Source organism: Heloderma suspectum, chromosome 2 (assembly GCF_057233095.1).
Source record: "Heloderma suspectum isolate Gila_16-S chromosome 2, 16-S_ref, whole genome shotgun sequence".
In the NCBI taxonomy this organism is placed as follows: Eukaryota; Metazoa; Chordata; class Lepidosauria; order Squamata; family Helodermatidae; genus Heloderma; species Heloderma suspectum.
The window spans coordinates 182,375,136-182,395,540 of record NC_139459.1 but is presented as its reverse complement, the minus strand read 5'-3'; the positions used below and the strand labels follow the sequence as shown (position 1 = coordinate 182,395,540).

At 43.9% G+C, this 20,405-nt stretch overlaps 1 protein-coding gene across 6 annotated transcripts in view; it reads left to right on the top strand.

The window, feature by feature from the left end:
• The window catches only part of R3HDM2 (R3H domain containing 2), a 172,514-nt gene that overhangs the window by 125,726 nt on the left and 26,383 nt on the right, over positions 1–20,405 (top strand). For 5 of the 6 annotated variants that reach the window (XM_084836600.1, XM_084836598.1, XM_084836601.1 and 2 more), the window contains 3 exons: positions 1,242–1,477; positions 11,141–11,298; positions 19,708–19,950. In XM_084836600.1, coding sequence (XP_084692726.1) covers positions 1,242–1,477; positions 11,141–11,298; positions 19,708–19,950 — 637 coding nt within the window. Of the gene's footprint in view, positions 1–1,241; positions 1,478–11,140; positions 11,299–15,778; positions 15,881–19,707; positions 19,951–20,405 lie in introns of all 6 variants that reach the window. The other variant, XM_084836602.1, reaches the window with a different exon arrangement.

Below are 20,405 nucleotides of genomic sequence, written 5' to 3'. Positions count from 1 at the left end.
TGGTAAAATACTCGCCTAGGAAAAGATGGGAGAAAGCTTCCGAATGCACAGTAGTATTGAACCCAATGCACTTCAAATATAAATCTTTCTTCAGGGGCACTCTTAGGTCTTGAGTCTTTGGCCTCCAGCGTTTTTGAAAAGAAGATTATTTCTCCCAACAGGGTTGGAGACCAAAGACTGAAGTTGATTGTACCTAAGAGTGCCCCTGAATAAACGTTTATGTTTGAAACACATTGGGCTCAATAAACATTCGTGGGGGGTGGGGGCGGGGGGAGACCTGGAGGCTTCCTCCTTCCTTGTTGTGGACTTGGTGCCTTCTGTCTCCTCAACATATTCACTGAGACCACAGTGTTAGTAGAATTGTGTGCATCAGCCTTTGATTTTTAAGAGCAATAAGCCTCTGTGGTAGATGAGGTTGAGAATGCGAAGGCATGGGTTTAAAAGGCCTTGTGATGTAGAACAAGGTTCCCTGCACGAATTCCATCTTCAGGTTTTGAGATGTTCGGGATCATCTCAGGATGATATTAGCAGCTTCGAAGTTCATGGTCGCACCAGTGGCCTGGCACATTCATTTGTTGAGATGAAAATCACCTACCACACATGTTATACAAGTCATGCTAAGTGTAGTGGCCTTTTGGGGGGACACTTTCCACACTTTGAGCTACAAGGTATTTTTGAAGGTGATGTATGCAGGGAACAGAATAGGCACATCACATTGGGAAACTGCCAAATTATTATATGCTGCAGAAGCGGGGAGGTTTGCTAGGGCCCTCTGCTGCAGCTTGCTTACTGAATGGTTAATCTGCCTTGGGCTTACGATTTGGGAGAGGTAGTGCATCTGTCTGATCAGAAAGGGATGCAAGACCTTGATGTCAAGATGTGTTTGCATTGTCAGAACATTTTTTTCCTGCCAGGGTGCCCTCGATCTGTACCTTTGCAGGTCAGTTTACCTTTAGATTTCCGTTTCTGAGTATCCATTGAGCAACTTTGCTGCAGGTCCTTCTATGTGGAAGGCAGCCCATATTTCCAGGAGCAGCCTGTAAGACATCTGCCTCCACGCTGGTGCATTTGAGGGCCAGCAGCACTCGCTCACTCCCCTGAGTCAGTCCGTCTCAGTGTAACTACTTGTGCTTGTTTGTCTGTTCCTCTAACACCAAACAATACATTGCCGCCTTCAGTGTTCAGACATGCTGTGTCCTTCCAGCCCCTGCTGGCCTTAACTACTGTGATCTCTGATGCAGGGGTAACCGGGATGGTCTCAACCGGGCTTCAGGCAGCCGCCAGAGCAGCACAGAGAGTGAGATGAAGTCGCTGGAGCCCCGGCCGTGGAGCAGCACAGACTCAGATGGCTCGACCCGCAATCTGCGGCCTCCTGTCACCAAAGCCAGCAGCTTCAGTGGCATTTCCATCTTGACACGAGGAGATAGCATTGGTGGCATTGGCAAAGGGAGCGGTGCCAGCAGGACTGTCAGGCCAGGTACCGCTTCTCTTTTTATTGCCCTCGTTCAAGTAAATTGAGGAAATCCAGGGGCAGTGGTGAATCTGTTTTGGGACAATCCAGGATTAAAACTAGCCCCATCCCAGTAAAGAATTGGACGTTGTTCTCTTTGTCAGTGGAGAGATGCTATATGGGCCTCAACTCATGCTTTGCTACACCTGGCCTATTTAGCACTATATAAACAAGAAGCCTGGAAGAAGACCAGACGCCACCCTGAGAGGGGTGTGCAGCCCAGTGAGTTACTTAGGAAGCCTTGCATGGGCTAACAAATATGGTAGCCGTAAAGACTTGGAGGTGGCACCAGCAGAAGCCTGGAGGCAGTGCCCTTCTGCAAATCCTGTCCCATTCCAGAAATGATCTAGATGTCCCACAAGAAGTCCAGGCCCTGGATACACACTAACCCTACCTCATGGGTGCAACTGTTTGCCACATTAGCCTCAGTGGGAAAATACCCATTGATATTAACCAGATTAGAAGTGCACCAAGGTGATGAAACTTGACTCATAAGGCCTGTATGGTCACTCCATGGTTCCCCTTTTCTACTGATCAGCCTGGAATTGACCAAGCAGTGGTTTTGTTCTGGGGATATGAAAAGTTTGCATAGCCCTTCCTCCTATAATCTATTCTGACATGGTATATATTGCAAGTATGTTCAAACATTGCTATAAGCCAAGAGGCAAAGCCAGTAAAGTACAGTTCTAATTTTAGTTCTCAACAAATTTTTGACTGTCTTCATCAGGGAGAATTTATTCAGCAGCTAGGCACAGAATTGTATCTTCCGAGGAAGCCATATCTCCAAACATAACTGTGCACATGTCTGGGGAGATAGCTCCTCTACGGCACATTAGGAGGAAATTAAATTTTGCATGTAGCTAACTGCTGAATTAACTCCTTTGATGAAGATAGCCAAAAACATCTTGGAGGTTTATTAAATTATAATTGTGCCTTGATGGCTTTGCTTCTTCCCTGTTTTCAAAAGTTCCTGAGCCTGAGAATGTAACAACTTTGATAAGATCGAGAACTATAAGATACAAGGCTTGGGACCCTTGCTTTTCTCTTCCAGGCTCTAAGCATCCTATGCAGCATGTTCCTGATAGCAATTGCCCCATAGTTCCCTAATGTTCTGCAGTTTAATTTAAAGCACATTCCTATGCATTTTTAGACAGAAAAAGTCCTATAACTCTCAGGATGCTCCATGCACCCTTAATTTAATGAATTTCTGTACTGCATTCTCTGCTACCAGACTGACACCCAAAGTGGTGTTTTTCTCTCTCCCTCCCTCCAGCAGTTGACATTGCTATTGCTTCTTCCATCCCACTCAACACCATTTTCTTGAATTGCCTACAAGCAGCATGAATCCAAAAAGAGAGAACTAGTCTCAAGATACTGGAAAAATAGTTTATTCTTTGGAAGCCCAATACTATTTTTTCAGCATCTTAAGACTAGTTCTCTCTTTTTGGATCCATTTTGGATGCTTTCTACAAGCTGCATGAGCCATTCTTCTTTACCAGTGCCATTTCTGTACTGGGTGCAAAATTAGTTTATAAAATCAGTGAGAGGAAAAGTCCTTTGATTCCAGTGTGGAATGAATGTACACCAATGGCCTGGACCCTGTCCAGGGTATCTAGATCACCTCTGGAACTGGACAGGGTTTATAGTAGGCACTTACCACCAAGTAAGCTTGTGTTGCCTTCTTGGGGGCTTTAGTCCTATATTTGGGAGGCCTGGTTCTCCAATCAAGTCTTGGTGACTTGCCAACCCAGTGACTCAAGACCATTTCAGAATGACAGATTTCTTATACAGGAAGCGCATCTTTGTCAGGGAAAAAGATATACAAATCATGTTAGATCATCACATGTCGTCACTGCAAGCATGTGCTGGGAAGCTCTGGATAATCGTGGATTTGCAAGACACATACATGCAGTACAATAGGCACACATGGATGGTATTCCACATTGTCATATTTGAACGCAGCTCCCAGTGTAATTCTTAGTCCCCTGCTTTTTTACGCAGTAACCGGGGCCAGCGGAGCATCTGCAAACTCATGACCATGCTACGAGTCTTGCTCAGTGCTGGCAGATGCTCTCTGAACCTGCAATAGCCGAGTGAGTCCATCATATCTTATACTTACCGCCAGAGCAATGTCTTCCACAAGGAACTCGTGATCGTCTTGGTTTCTTTGCCTTCAGTGGCGGCTTGCATTAAGTAAGAAAGATGGCCAAGGCCGTAATAGGAACAGCAGCCCTGCATAATTCTCCTGGATAGATAAGGAATTCAATCTGCAACCTCATTCTGAGGTTCTCCAGTTCTTTTAGTTCACAATTCAATAATAACTATAGATTGCTCCCATCTAGAGGCAGCCCATAAGACTGTAAGTCAAGAGAATTGCCAAGCTTCCATATGGGCAGACTGGAATGATGGTGGATTTTGGAAAGTTATTGAAGGGGAGAGCTGTCAGTCTCCAAAGACATAACCTGGGTGGGAAAATGTGAGTTCAAAACAAGTATTTCTTCACTCTCATAATGGGGGAAACAACACACGGAGGGGTAGGCTACGCCTACTGGAAATGAACAAACTAGTTACTGTTTTATTGGAGGCAGCTGGCCTCTGGTGCATTGATGGATCAGAATCAGGCAATAAGAGAAGAAGTGCATTGCTTCACTGGTAGAGCCCATGCTTTCCATGCAGAAAGTCCCAGGTTCAGATCCTGATATCTCTAGTTAGGGTTGGAGAAAGTCAGATTCAGATTCCTTTATTTGCATCAGCCACAGGCCTTTAAAATACAATTTACAAGGAATAAAGGCAGAGTTATGACTGAAGTTGCCCAGGGGGAAAGTCCTGCCTAGAAACCTGAGGAGCGGCTGCCACTCCATGTAGATGATGTTGAGCTAGATGGACCAGTGGTTTGTTGGCATAAGGTATTTCTCTATGTTCCTGGTGGCAAATAACAGGGATCTTCCCCTTGGAAAAACTACCATAAAATGGTGAGAGTTGACAGTCGAGATGTTGCACCCCCCCCCCCATTTTTGTGTCATTTGTGATACATATTAGCTGCTTTAATGCTTGACAGGAGTGGCAAAGGGTAGTACTACAGAACGATCATTCATGGCCAGAGCTGAGGGTCCCATCAGTTTAACCTCATTGTAGAGATGTGAAGGCATCGCCTCTACCACACCGCTAACATTATCCAAGTAGTGATTTGATAGGAGCAGTTCATTATCTCCCCATCTCCTTTCAAAATTACTTACATATATCCTACTCTTAACTAACCACCCCCAGCAAAGAACTCTATGCCAAGAACAATCTATGTTTTGACGAAATTAAGTAAATTTGCACTTCCAACACCTGAGTTTTCAAATATTTGGGGGTTTTATGTGTTTTTTGCTAAGGGGGTAGAAAGAACAAAGGACATGGTGGGGCTGCAGCCTTCCTGCTGCAGCAGCCCTTCCTCCCTAACTACTCTAAATGTTGCTCCATCCATCTCTGGCTTCTGAGATGTTATCAGGCATTGCTGGTGCTTTTTAACCAGCCATATGGCCTAGAGCAGGAGTGGGCAGAAGGTAGTTCTCCTGATGTTTGGGACTGCAACTCCCAGAAGCCTCTGCCAGCATGGCCAGTGGCCAGGAATGCTGGGAGCTGAAGTCCAAAACATCTGGAGATCTACTTTCTGCCCATCCCTGGTCTAGAGCAAGTTTTTTTGAACTCCCATCAAGCCAGTGGCTTGATTATGGGATTATGGAGCTTGTAGCCTAAAACATCTTGAGGACACTAGGTTGCAAAAAGCTGATCCACTTGGAAAGAGTTGGGGGAGGGTGCGTGCACACGCATGCACACACATGTTCTTAGAATGCTGGATTTATCACCACCTATCAAGTTTTGTGCATGAGTGGTGCTCTTCTGGAGAGGCAGGAAACATGCAGGTCTGCTTATACATATTATTATAAAATAACATATCTGTTTTCCCAGTCATGTCAGATGGGAAGGAATTGCAGTTCCCAGAGCTTCTTCCATCACTCTACAGCATTGCCTAGCCTTCTTTCTGTGCACAAGGGTGGATGATGCTTTTACAGATGTACTTATTCTTTTTCTTGAGCTCAGAAACAGGGATGTGTCAATGAAGGGGGTGGCAAGCAGCAACATTATGTCTCCTTGCTCACTGTTGCTTCCTACAGCAGTGGGGATGACTCATATGCAATCATGCATGTACTCACCCTGTTTACAGTCATCCTCCAGCTGAACTTCAAGGGCAGGCACCAAAATGCCTTTGTTTATTTCTCCTGCATCTTTCCTTTACTGTGCTTGTTTATGAGCATGTTTTCTCTCTCCCTCCACCCCACCAACCATACCTAAACTTTTCTACCACAGCATGAGTAGAACTGGACAAAACTCCTGGCCTCTCTCTGATTGCTCAGGTGCTTAAAAAGCTGGTGTTTGCACCCAAGAATCCTTCCTTCCTTCCTTCCTTCCTTCCTTCCTTCCTTCCTTCCTTCCTATCCCTAAAATGATTCTTATGTGTAGAGGTTTGTCTCTGGCATCTAGTGATCTGACACATTTTTCTAGCTATGTGCATAAGTTTTCTAACCATGTGCATTAGTTTCAAGCTGGAGAGAAGTGGAGGAAGGATTCCAGTAGTCAATGTAGTGGCCGCAGTACCATGAGGGCAGTGAGAAGGGCCTCCACTTGTAGACTACTTTGTAATCTGGTGGGACACATTCTTCCAGGAATCTTTATTTCACTTGTACAAAAATAATGGACATTTTTCCAATTTGGTGCAAGTGACAAGACATTTAAGTGAAGCTGGAATGGCTGTCTCCTTGGTAGATGCAATGCCTTTTCATCGCTAGCCCTCTTTCTTTTCTTCTCCAGTCGTTACTGTTCATTGCCCACCCACCCCATCCCACAAATATCCAAGTCTAATTTGTGTGCCATTCCAGTTTGCTCTGTGGCATTGTTCCTGTGTGAAGGTGGTGATGGTTAGGGGGTGGGTTTGAAGTATTCCAGTTTTCTAAAAAAGTAGAGTATTGAATGTAGTAGAAACATTATATATTATATTATATTATATTATATTATATTATATTATATTATATTATATTATGTAATATAAGTTCTAAAGAACACCAAGAAATGGTATGGTGTAAGTGGCCAAGAGCTTGAACTATGAGCTGGGAAGCCCCAAGCACCCAGTGACCTGGTTCGCAATTAATTAACCCATGCTTGGTCATTCCTGTGGAGCCCCAACCAGCTATGGGGTAAGTTAATCCATGGTTGGTTGGGGCCATACAGGAGCGAGTGAGCAAGTTGCGTTCGAGAACAAGCTAGGAATGCTGCGTTCCTGAGTTGTTTGGTGTGCTGTGCAAACCTAGATCTCTGGGTTGTTGATGGGGAAACAACACAGAGTTTTAACCCAGAGTTCCAGGTTCGCACAGCATGCTGAACAACCCAGGAATGGGGCATTCCTAGGTTGTTTTCGAAACCGGATGCAGAGCAGAAGCAGTGAATAGACAGGAGTCAGGCAGTTCACTTGTGTGCTTGCCTGACAACCCATGGGTTAAACAACCCATAGGTTTCATTACGGGCGAAATGGGTCAGTATCTCTGCCCTCACAAAAAGCCCTATTTTACCAGAAAGTATTATTAAGCTGATGCATAATCAAATATATTGAATTGTCAGAATTCTGATCATACACCTGGGGTTTCCTTTGGTGCAAGATTAGTCTGGGTAGTACACAATGCACACAGGCCATAGTGCTATAGAATAAAATTTGTGTGGTTGGGACCTCTTCCCTTGCTTGGTGGTATAAATGAGTGCATAATTGGGGATAGGAAGGAAATCCTCTACCACTGGACATGAATATTCATCCATTTATATTTTCAGGCCAAAGTGGATTTTGAGGGGCTGAAATTCTATTCCCAAACCTTACTTTTCGATAATGTTCACTTTTCTTTCGCTATTTAAAAAAATATTAATGAAATATGAGCATGCTTGCACAGTCTTTAGCTCAGCCCCAAATCTTCCCCTCCCCTCTGGGTCAGACTGGTTAATGAATTGGGAAGGTGCTTTCCATGGACGCACCAGGTATGGCTAGCATTGTTGAGTGAGCTGAAGTATATCTATTTCCCCAAATCAAGCTTTGCCCTTCAAACAGGGCATCTGACATTGACCCAATGACTTACAGCCCAATCCTAAGGTTTTGTGCTCCATTTCTGAAGTATACTAAAACTTTTTTTTAAATTATTCTGCCCTATCTCTAAGCAGGTCAGAGTGATGTACCTGGTCTCCCCCCCCCCCAGTCCTTATTCTGCCCTTGCAGTAGCCCTGTGAGGTAAGTTAGGCTGAGGGGAGACTGACTGGTCACCTAGTAGGCTTCATGGGATGCTCTTCTGAGTTATACTTTCACATGCCGATGGGAGATACTGCACCAGATATTGCATCATGACCTTTGATCACATGCTGGTGCAGTATCTCCCATCGGCATTTCTGCTAATTAGGACTTGCTTCCCCCTCCGTAACCAGAGACTGGCTCAAATGTCAGTCATATGCTAGTAAAGAAAGGTTAGGGTCTCCTGGGCAGAGGGCAGCTTTAGTTATATTCCTCAACAGTAGAATCCTGCTTCAGTACAGGTTGCTACTTTGTGCAGCTGTGGCATAGCCATTCTATAATACCTGCTTGTTTTCCCCAAGTGCTGCCTTTTGAAGGGCTGGTAGTTTGAGACCTAGTGAGTTCTCACTGGATGATGTCCGATGCCTCCTTCTGACATTAGGCTGTATGATATGTGAGGTACAGACATGACACGTCTGGTGCTTGAGGGAGAAATATGAAGTGGTTGTAGTTTTAAAGTGATTTAATAGCTGAACACTGTCACTTACAGTTAATTTAATTTTTATTTTATTTGTATTCTCCCTCATCGTGTATCTCGTCTATCCTTCGTACTTTTTGCATGTCTGTCATACGCCCGTGAATAGAATAGGAGCAGATAAATGGTTAACTAATGCAAATAATGTACATGTAATTTACATGCAGCAACTTGCCAAAATGGGTAAGAGCGTTTGCCTCTTATGGTGGTAAATGTGAAGGGGACGGTTTTAATTGGGTTGGATGTGGGAAGGTTAAGGTCACTTCATACATTGTCACTTTACAGTTTCTATTGTACATTTGAAAAAAGTAACTTCTAGAATACAAAACACATACATCATAAGGGTACATGTCACAAGGAATCCCCAATTGGCCATGTCTCCCTGAAACACGTACTCACGTACAGAAAACCTACCCAGTAAAAACTTCTCAGTGTCATGTGTGAATCAGCCTTTAGTTGTATAATGACTTTCTGGGACAAAACCAAAAAGTGGGGTCCTTATTGGAACCTTGACAAGATTGAGATGGCATCAGCAGTTCTTGACATAACCAGGCAATACAGCTTATGCAGGTGAATCCTTAATGCGGCCACCTTCAGAGTTACAGCGAGCAGAATAAATTGCAGTGTTCTTTGTACTATCAGTATTCTCTTACACCATTAATTTTATCTGAGTAATGGTCCAAAGGGCCCTGGATTGGGACCTAGGATATGTTAGTCCAGTTACTTATTTAAATGACTAAGCCTTTACATTTTACCTGAACCCTTCACACCCATGTGGGAAATGGTGATAACAGTAATTCTATACCTTACAGAGGGTCTGTGGGAGTAAAAGCCAGCTAATGCCTGAAATTGCTCAGGTACAGCTGTGATTATGGTCGCACCACGAGAGAGAGAGAGAGAGATCTTTTGAAAGCCTGTCTGTAAGTGCAGGGAAGGAGTTCAGGCTCTATTTGTCTAGCAAGTTGAGATTTGCAAAACTGGTGACAAAGGAAAGAAATTATGAGTACTAGCATTGTCATAGAACGAGAAGTACAGAGGAAGGGATCAACTAATTGGGCTAATCCCACCTCCCTTCTATGGCCAGTGTTTGATTTGGATGTGGTAGTTTGGGTTCAAGCCCCTTCTCTGCTAAGCCCTCACTGTGTGGAATAAGTCACTATTTCTCCCAAGGGGAGACTGTTGTCATGTCTGGGATAACACCTGTTCTTGACTACAGGCAGAATCAAATTGCTGTGGTGGGGCTATCCAGCTTCCCAATTGAACGTACCTGGTTAGCAGGTAACAGGGTTTTGTTGGTGCACGTGGTAAAGCTCACCAACGAACAAACATTAAAAAAAAAAACACCTCCCCTCACACTGAAATCAAAGTTTTTATTCTGTAAGATGAGAATGTCAAGTATCTCACAGGGTTGTTAACGTGGGCAAATACAGTAATGATATGAAGACAGAATGCTAGACTAGGCACACTTGGTTCTGTTCTGATCAAGTGAAACAGTTCTTACTCTCATAACCGATACTCAAATGTTGGATGAAAGATTTTGGGTTACATAGAATTCTGCAGGTGTAGGTATTAGAAGTGGGGTTTTTTTTTTAGAAATGGAAGTTGTTACATCTCCGGTTTGGTATTGAACCACTAAGGTCTGACACTGCAGGGGAGGGAATATTTCACACAAACTCCCAGCACCCCCCTCATTTTTAATAAAGATGTAGGAAAACATTTCAGTTTGGAAACCAAGGAACTAAATTGAAAAGATGTTTTGCATCTCAAGATGGAGAGGCTGTATTTCTGAACCTAACTTGTTAAGTCAGCCATTTAAGAGAAATTGTTGCATCAAATCAGTGAAAGCTGTCAAGGGATGAGCACTGTAGGATATAATTATAACTAAATTTGTTTTAATATACATGTATGTAAAAGTATATCTGGATATTTTTTAAAAAAAACCTATAGTGCAATGTGAGACTGGACATGAATCTCTGTTTTGACACTGATTGGAAGCCATTGTGGGTCAATGCATTTTGATTTATTGGGAAGCCATTGAGGATAACTGCTATTGTGGTACACAGATAGACAAAAAAATGCAGTTGTATGTATTTCAGAAGTATGCCCATTCTGACATTTTTTGGTGATACTTCTGTCCTTTTACTTGCTTCCCCCAATTTCAGTAGGTGAAAATGTAACTGATAGTTGTACTGGCTGAGTAAATGCCATGTGTGTTTGTCTATATTCCAATGAGAGCTAATCCAAGGGGACTATGGATGAAGTGTCTTCCACAACAGATATTTAGACCAATCGGGTAAAATGCCTTTTTGCAAAGATGAGTTATCTTGCAGGTGTTGGAACTTCCTAAGGTGGATGTTAAGTATATAAAACCTTCTCTTCCATCTGCAAGAGTCTTAAGTAAAGCAAAATTGGAATATGCAGGATGATGATTTCCACTCTTCCATACAAAAATAACAGTTAAAGAAGCTCCGGAGATCAATAAAATACAAGCAACAATATAATGAAGTGAAATAAGCTAAGTGAAATAGGAAGTTCTGCACCAAATTGAGCCAAGGCTCAGTATTGAACCTGTTTAGAAAGGCTCAGCCCAGCCCTGGAAAACCTGCATTAATAATGGGGGGTGGGGCTGAGCATGTGTAAGGTCATTTCTGCACACATCTGAGATTACAGTCTGGAATTTGAAGTGCATATGGTGTTCCTTCTAGCCAGGGGTCAGCCGTGGCTGTTCTCCTTTCAGAAACAAAGCATTATTTCTCATCTCTCTGGTGCATTTTGTTTCCTTTCGAAGGTCTGTCACTAAGTACCCCAGAAGCCTGTAGCCAAGTCTCCTCTGCTCAGCCTGGCCGAGGCCTCTTGCCATGTGCTGCTCAGCAGCAGCAGCAGCAGCAACCGCTTCTTCCCACACCCCAGCAACAGCCAGCAATGAGTAATCACATCATAGCACAGGTGAGTCACTGTTCAATGTCACCGGGTTCTGGAGAGCTCTTCCTCATGGTTCCTTAGCCAGGAAGCAGAAGAATGGAGCAGAAGTGTTCCTGTAGAGAGCTAGAATAATTGTATGACTATCTACACAAAATGGTCCTCTCAAACTCTCCCCTTCCCTCTTACCAGGTTGTAATATAGAATTGGGCCATGGTAGCAAAGCTTGGCTTCCCCCCATATACATCTGGGGGGCTATGCTGCCTCAATAGGCAGACCTTGCGAGTCCTAGCGTGGCTCTGCAGGGAAACAGGAGCATCAGCTGCAGAGAGGTGACTATAAGGCAGGACTGTGTATACTCTGCATTTATCCCACAAAAGAAAAGAAAAAAGATCCTGTATTCTTCACCAAGAAAAGTGGATTTTTGTAATGGAGATAAATTGTTCAAGTTTGTTGTACCAGGAACATAGGAAGTTGCCTTATACTGAGTCAAACCATCGGTCCATCTAGCCTGGTATTGTTGACACTGACTGATAGCAATCACCCTCCTGGGTTTCAGGCAAGGTTCTTTCCGAGCCCTACCTGGAGATGCTGGGGATTGAACCTGGGACCTTCTGCACGCAAAGCAGGGGCTCTACCACTGAGTTATGACCACATGCTAGCTGTGGGGAAGGACGAGGGGGACATAAAGAATACTTGAAGTCTTCTTCCCTGCCCAAGTGAAGTCATAAATAGCTTCTTTCTGGCTTCCTGGATTTCACCAGGCATTGCCCATATGATAAGTATACTTTTGCAATCATATAGGCTGTAAACTTGCTCCCCCACACCAAGGAAAGTAGAAATTTTTCAGGATTCTTGCATACATTTCCAGATTTTAATGTTTTTGTTTTTACACAGTGTGAAGAATACGCACAGCCGTAGCACCAGGCCACATTGATTTCTTAAACTCTCAGTTTTGTGTGTGCATGTGCCAAGATGTGAAAAGTCGCATAATGTGCTATAGTTGAGTCCTGCCTTGACATCTCGCCTCATGCCTGGCAGACATCATAGGCCTTGCTGTGAAGGGGGGAGCAAAGCAGCTGAGTGTGTGGGCAAAAGGATTGTTCTTATCTCAGCTTTATAAGGCTGAAATATGACTGCCCAAACACAGCCAATCTGATCTTCCCATCCCTAAAAAGTCTGGTTGTGCTCTCTCCCCTTCAGATGATAGAAGAGGCCCAAGAAAGCTAGGCAGGTTCATATTTAACCATATGCATGGAGATATGTCAAGATAACTTGCATCAGGGGAGCCTCGAGAGTTTGTTGTGGTCTCTGTGCCGTTCTGCCTATGGGAATTGTCTGCATCAGCCACAGTGTAACAATCTAGATAGAACATCTGAGACAGACCTAGGAGGTGTGTTTGTGCCAAACTGCTCTGTCTGAAGGTGTGGTGAGCTTCCTTCCTGCTCAGTTTCCTTCATTTGCCATACAGAGCAGCAGCTCTCTGAAATATTTGCACAAAGGGATCTTTTCCTTTTGTTGTTTGACAGACCTTATAAAGTTAGCCCTAGCACAACCATATAAAGTTCGCTCTAGGGTGGGCAGACTTCAGATTTGTGGAATCTACCTGTTTTTTTTACTAGAACCCTGAAGTCCACTAATCAGAGCCAGGTACAAATTATTTGGGGGACAGACAGTGGAGTCGATTATCTACTGCACTCCATGAGCTATACACTCCGTATATACACATACATCTGTGTTACTGTAGATCAGGGATTCTGATGCAAAACTCTCAAAGAGCTGCATAGAGACCTGGCCAAAGGCAACCAGTCAATACTTCCTTTTTACAATTGAGGAGCACTGACACCAAGAGATAGGGGATTAGCAAAAGGCCAGCTATGGCAGAGATATTTTTTTTTAGCTTTCAATTTTACTTGCTGTTGTTAAACAATTGGGAGTCTCTAGTATAGCTGCTGGTCAGCTGCAGACACTCTTGAACGAAACTGATTATCTAGATCCATTTCAATCGGGCTTCAGGCCTGGTTTTGGAAGGGAAACTGCCTTGGTTGCCCTGTGGGATGACCTTTCCTGAGAGAGGGATGGGGGAGTGCACCCCTGTTGATTCTGCTGGACCTCTTAGGCAGCTTCCAATACCGTCAACCATGGTATCCTTCTGGATAGGCTGTCTGAGTTGGGAAATGGACATACTGCATTGCAGTAGTTCCACTCCTACTTGGATGGTCAATTCCAGAATGCAGTGCTAGGGATTGTGCCTTGGCAGCTATGCTATGTGGTTCCACAGGGCTCTGTACTATCCCCCATGCTCTTTACCGCTACATGAAATCTCCGAGAGAGGGTATCTGGAGATGTGGACTGAGATGTCACCAATATGCAGATGACACCCAGCTCTATTTTTCATTTTCATCCAATCCAGGTGAGGCAGTGGGTGTTCTCAATCAGTACATGGGCATGGTAAGGGGCGGGATGAGGGCCAATAAACAGACTCAATCCAGACAAGACAGAGGTAGTGTTACTGGGTGGTTTGTCTAAGTGATGTTCAACCTGTCCTAGAGGGGAATACCTTCCCAAAAAAGGATCAGGTTCATAGTTTGGGGGTGCTCTTGGATCCAGCATTGTTACCAGAGGTACAGGTCGACTCAGTGGCATGGAGCATCTTTTAGCAGTGTAGGCTGATATAACAACTATTTCAACAGAGATAGCCTAGATATAGTTATCCATGCTCTGGATAACTTTAGGAGAAGATAGTAACTCAAAATAAGAGAATTGTTGGTTAGACTCGCCTGAACAGGGTCACTAGGAACAGAGACATAAAATTTCTGGATATTTTGAAGGGGGCAGGTTTCATACCCCCACCCCCACCCCAATGTATGTCTTGCGTCTTAGAAATATATGCAATACTTTCTAATCAGGACTAAATTTACTTTTGTACTCTGACTGCAATCTTATATGTACTTATTTGGGAGTAAGCTCTACTAAACTCAGTGGGACTTACTTCTGAGTAGTCATGTATAGATTTGCGCTGTTAGAGCATGAAATAAGGTATATATATCTTAACACAAAAATTATACTCTTTGGTATACTTATGAAAATATAGAGAGCTTCATTTTAATAAAACAATAATTGCAGATATACCCAGCATTCATGATGATGTTGCAACCTGCTGCTCCTCAATGCACCTTGCAATATATATCATAGTTTTTGTTGTTTGGGAAAGTAGGAAATAAATTAATTGAACATGGAAACAATGAAAATAGCAAACAAAAAGATGTAGCTATCTGGGCTTAGAAACAGTATGTAGACCTCAGCATTGTTATGCAGAAAAGAAAAAGACATGTTGAGAGAAAATGCTCAGGAAATAAACCTCCCTTTGATATAATCAAGCAGTAGTAATAAATTTGGATGTTCTGTTTTAATTTATAATGTTGTTGAAGAGCACAATATTGCTTCATCATACCTAGCAAGTGTCAAATTAGCGATCCTTATTGCTTAGATTTCTGTCCTGCTCCATCTCAGGAGATAATGTAACCTTGAAAATTATAGCATATCTCAAATGTATTTCTCTAATCAGAATTGGTGTCTGAAGCGGGGAGGAAGCCCTCCCTTCCCTTTCTTGTTTCTAGGCCTTCACATTTCTAACTAGGAGTGGAAACCAAGACAGTGTCATTTCTAAACCCCATGTTTTTGTGTGAGTGGCAGGGTAATGTTCTGGTCACGTTCCTTGCATGTTTGGGTGCAGGGACCACATGATCTCCTCCTAAGAGATCACAAAGACATCTGAGGAGATGTCTGTCGGCTGTCTCATCTACTTTTTCCTCTTGTTTCTGGGTGCATCCCCAGAGCATTGTGTGATCTTTTCCCACTTGGCTTTGTGACTTCCAAGAAAAATGAAATGAGCAATTCGGATAAATGGGCTTTTATTTACCTTGGTTCAAGTGAATGTGTTCCACCCAAATTGGTTTTGTAGCCACCAGAATTTCCCACCTAAAATGAGACAATGGGTATTCAGCATCATTGCTGTGATCAGGGCTGCAATTTTCTTTTTTTCTTTTTTCCTTTTTTTGCAAAGCTTAGGAACCAGCAAGATTGTATAGGAGAAGAAACCTGCTTCCTGACCTCTGCAGAAATGCAAGTGTCAGTTGCCAGGCTCAGTTATTTAGACCCTGAGAGCTACCGGGCACCTGGATTTTTGCATATTTGACTATGATGGAAGGCATACATGCATGTTGCATCTCAAATTCCTCAGAGATGCTTATCTAGCATCTTGCTATCCCCGCTGCCTTTCTCCTGTGGCCAAACATTTCCTGAGCACCTACTCCTTATTTTTGCTTTTCTCTATTAAAAAAAGGGGGAAACTCAGTAGCTGGTGGTGTCTTTTCAGTCTTCTTCTATCTCTGTGTACAGTGACTAACCTTGTTCTGCTTTTTCTTCTTCCTTCCCTTTTCTCCACCCCTTCCTTATGCCTGTGTCTTCCCCTTCTCCCATCCTTTCCCCCCTGCTCTACTCTCAGCCGGTCCCAGCTCTGCAGCCCTCTCCGCAGCCTGTTCAGTACTCTCCAAGCTCCTGTCCCCAAGTCCTCCTGCCAGTCTCTCCACCCCAGCAGTACAACATGGTATTAAAAACCCAACTTCTTAGATGATCCTCTCTCTCTCTCTCTCTCTCTCTCTCTCTCAATCAATACTTGGCATGTGCTTATGCTTTTCTTAGCCTTGGCATGTGCTGCATTCCCATGCCGATTTTGTTAGCTGCCTTGGGGTTCCTTTTAAAAACAAAAAGGCGGAATATAAATATTTGCATTGCAATGCTGCTGCTACTTTAGGCCGAGGGCTGAGGTTAGTGCTAACCATTGCTACTACCTCTGGCTCCACTTCAAAGAGGCCTTCAGAACACCTATTTATACTGCAGCACATGCACAGCTGTTGCTGATTTGTTGAGTGGGATCCAGATGTCTTTCTTCCAGGAAGCACATATTGCACTTTTCCAGCCCTGAAAGAGCAATATTATTGTAGCTAGGAAAATAAAATGAGTTCAGTAGCGCTGCTGCAGTGTTGAGTACTGTCTCGAATGTAGCTGCATGAGAGTGTCATAGGGGTACTATTGGTCTGTGATATCACTGATGACATGTGACACAAGTCCATCTCCCCCTCCCTGCAGTGTTTTCACCATGTTGTGACCTTTACATTGGTATTTGTCATATAAACAGGGCACTGGCATGGAAGCTAAAATTTACTTCGCCGCAAAGTGTAGGGAAGCCTTCTGTCTGTTTCTCAGTTGCACTCACTTTACTCCCAATAACCATAGCTTTGAGATGTTTTAGTTCCTGTTTGTCTTATCTTTGCAAGCGGAGCACTCTGCTCTTATCCTCACTGATTGGTGTGGGTTTTTTTTTAAAACACACACCAAAGTACCTGGAGGAGAACTGCAGGATGGCTGCCTTCCATCTGGGGCAAGTCTCCCCCATTCCAAGCAAGGATCCCCCGCCACACACACACACACGCAACATGTACCAGTCCATTATTTGTGGAGTGGATTTTATAACAATGACCCAGTTCACACGTAGCTTACAATTGTGGGTTTATTAACCCACGAATGTCCAGGCACAAGCAGGAATGAGTGAGTACACTGCCTCTGGCACATTCCTCACTTCCACTTTCAGTTTATAATCTACAGCCACCCTCTTTGTAGGTTATTAGTATGATGTCCAAATCTAGACACTCTGGGTTGTTTAGGGGGTTGTTTAGCGGTTAAGCAACCCATACTGGCTGGGGAACGCTAGGTGTTATAGGATCTTTTTCTGTCAAAATATGGGTAGGATTACGCCCTTAATGTGAGATGTGGCCCTAACAGCCACTAGATAGCATTCAGTTACCTAGTCTGCATGATCAGATAGTGCAAGGCAAGTGACATTTTAACCAGTATGTAACACTTAGTTTGCATGCTTTATCAGCCACAGCTTCTCATCTGTAGCAGGACATGAGTGACAGGGAGCTTCACAGTATAGCTATAATGTGTGATGACTGGGTAACCTTGATAATCTTGGTTCTGCCCCCTAGCTGTATGATTCCTCAATTTGCATAGTGCTTTTTCTGATGATTCCAGAGGATAGTTAATTAAAATGTGAGGGATAAGAGAATTGTCAGAGCTGGGTTTAGTCTGTTGGACAGATGCAAGCCCTGTGAACCTGAAGGCTGCACTCCACATTACTCAGCAAGAATGTAGGGGGAACAGAGTTGGGCAGGAATTCTAGATTAGCAAACCATCTATAAGGTGCACATTGGAGGGGTTGGGGGAGAGGGCTACTATCCCAGGTGGTGTAATGCTCAAGACATCGGAGAATTGAGTCCTGCAGATATTTTCCTATGATGCATCTTGTTCTCTTACTACAGCACACTGATATGTGGATTGATCTGTGGGGGATCTGATGTGTAGAGAATTGTGCCTTGGGGCACTGAGTTTGCTTTTTGTTGATTTTTTCCCCAATATCTTATAAACCTGTTCAACTTTTGAAAGTACATAATGCTGTGTTTATTTGTGGGATCATGTCCTTTGTAGTTCTGTGAGAACTCAAAGTGAGGTTCCTCGGTTTTGGCACCACTGAGGGCTGCAGTTGGGAGGTGGACAGATGTGTTTCATGGGGCACAATCCACTGGGAAGACCTCATGAATGAGCTGCATTGAAATGAACAAAGAGCTGTACAAGAGCACTGCTGTGTTCTTGCACAACTCCTGGTAATTTCAGTAGGATTTGCACAAGAGAATGTTCCAGTCGATTGTGCCCAGTATTAACTAGTGGATGGGCAAAGTGGGGGGTGCGATTTCCATTTTACTGCCTCAGGGTATCAATATGTCTTGGGCCAGCCCTGGCAGGGAAGAGCATGTGATTGTTCTGCAGCAGGGTGGAAAATATGATTATTATTTTTCTTCTCATAACTTGCCAGCTGTTGGTACGTTCATGTTGCTCTTCTCCTGAAAGTGTTGCTGCTTGTTCCTCTGTCAAATGCACACAGTAAAGATCTATCATAGTGTGAGCTCTGGGGAAATTTGAAGTCAGATATGTAGAGCAGGAGGTCATCCTGTATCCAGCTGTGAAGTTGTTCTGGATGATGATCTCATAGCAGAGTCCCGGAAGCATAACTTGCTTTGGATTGCATCGCAAAACACTTAGTTCTCAAACACCAGTAACATGTAGGAAATTGCACATCCCCTGTATGTATGCCATCATGTGACAAGTACATGTGTGCCATTTTGCTCCACATATATCTGTTGATCATTGTTGGTGGTAGCTTTCTGCATTATGCTAGCATGATAAAATGGGTGAGCTCGTCACCTGTGACAGGAGACACAAGGGGAAGGTTCACCATCATACACAAGTTATATATCAGTATTGGATATTCATTTGCCAGTCTTGTGGGTTAATCCAGCCCTGACCCCTCTCTACCTTCACCGATAATAGAAAATATACCATGATTCTATGGAATGTTGCTGTCCCAGGTTGCTGTAGAACAGCTTTCCCCAACCTGATGCCTGTTGGACTGCAACTACCATAATTCCCAGCCAGCATGGCCAGTAGCAAATAGCCATGCTGGCTGGGAATTATGGGAGTTGCAGTCCAACACATCTGGAAAGTATCAGGTTGGGGAAAGCTGCTGCAGAGGAAATCTCATCCATTTTGCCTGACCTGTCAGCCATCTCCTTGGAGGTATTCCATTCTTATCCATAATAATGAACTCATAGAATGTGGTCTAGGAGATGCCTAGGTAGTCAGTGGTGGTTTTGCAAAATTGGCCTCCCTGATAATTTTCGAGTAGGATTCCCAGCTCCTGCTCTCCTAATGCGTTTTCCCACCTTCTTCCTGCAGTTGCGATGTGGGTGTCAATGTAACGTTTTCATTGTAAATAGGCAAAAACGGAAGTGTTACTTTGCCCCATGAACACTTTAATGGTATTAATTTCTCAATGTGAAAAGGCTGGTCTATAGTTGTTAATACTTCTTTTGTTCCCTTTTTCTTTTATACAATGGGTTAAGTTACCTTTGATTGCAGTTTTCAGTTGTGTCTGGGTATAAAAGGTCAAAGAGAAGGAGCTAGTTTTTGTCTGTATGCAGTCCCGTATCTTTAATGTAGTTATGTTGCATGCATTGGTCTATATTTTGGAGGGGCAAAGAATTAAGGTACTAAAGTGGAATGAAAGATCACTGGGTAATCTCTCCTTCCCTTCTCCTTTTTCTGCTACCTTCTGCAAGTGCTCTTTCTTCAGCATGTCTGCTCTATGTGCAGTGGTCATTTTTTGTTTGTTGTATGCACTTCCTAACCCTGGGTATTGTGCTGATAATTCCTTGGTGCTGTTTTCATTGCAGTGGGGCAGTTATTTTTGGGTTGCTGGTGGAAACAACTCAGGGACACAATTATTCAGTTCTTCCTTCTCTTGTCCTCTGGCCACAGGCTGATGAGCTCAGTAACCCCTTTGGGCAAATCAGTCTCAGCCGCCAGGGTTCCACAGAAACTCCGGATCCGTCCTCAGCTATGTTCCAGCCGCCAATCATGTCCCAGCACCCCCAGCAGACAGGATTCATCATGGCTTCCCCAGGGCAGCCAATCACTGCCTCCAACTACTCTGCCCCGGGACACACGGCACCAGCCCAGCAGGTCCTGCAGCCCCAGAGCTATATGCAGCCTCCCCAGCAAGTAAGCTGTGTCTGTCTGTCTGTGTGTGGTTGTGTGACTATTAACGACCATCGACTGATGATGAGAAAATGTACAGAAGAGTGCAGAAATCCATCCTTCATAGAACCTGAGCCAGACACAGCATTAGGGTTATGTAACGTTTGATCAGGCTAGCTACCTTAGGCTTTAAGTTGGCAGAGGCTGGGGGCAGGATGGTAGTGGAGAGGGAGGGGTTAGGCCCAATTTGCAAAGATCTCCTGCAGTGCTTATGCACACACCACTCCACACTATCCACACAGGTGTTATCGAACTAAGAAAGATGAGGTGGGGTGGGGGAGGGGGGCAGACCGCTTGTTCTGTGGTCCAACTCCATGTCTCACTTCCATATCTGTATATACAGTAGAGCTAGAAAGGGCCAGAAAGTGTGGGAGGGTTTTTGTTCCTGGTTCTTTGCTATTGTATTTTTTTTTGGTGGG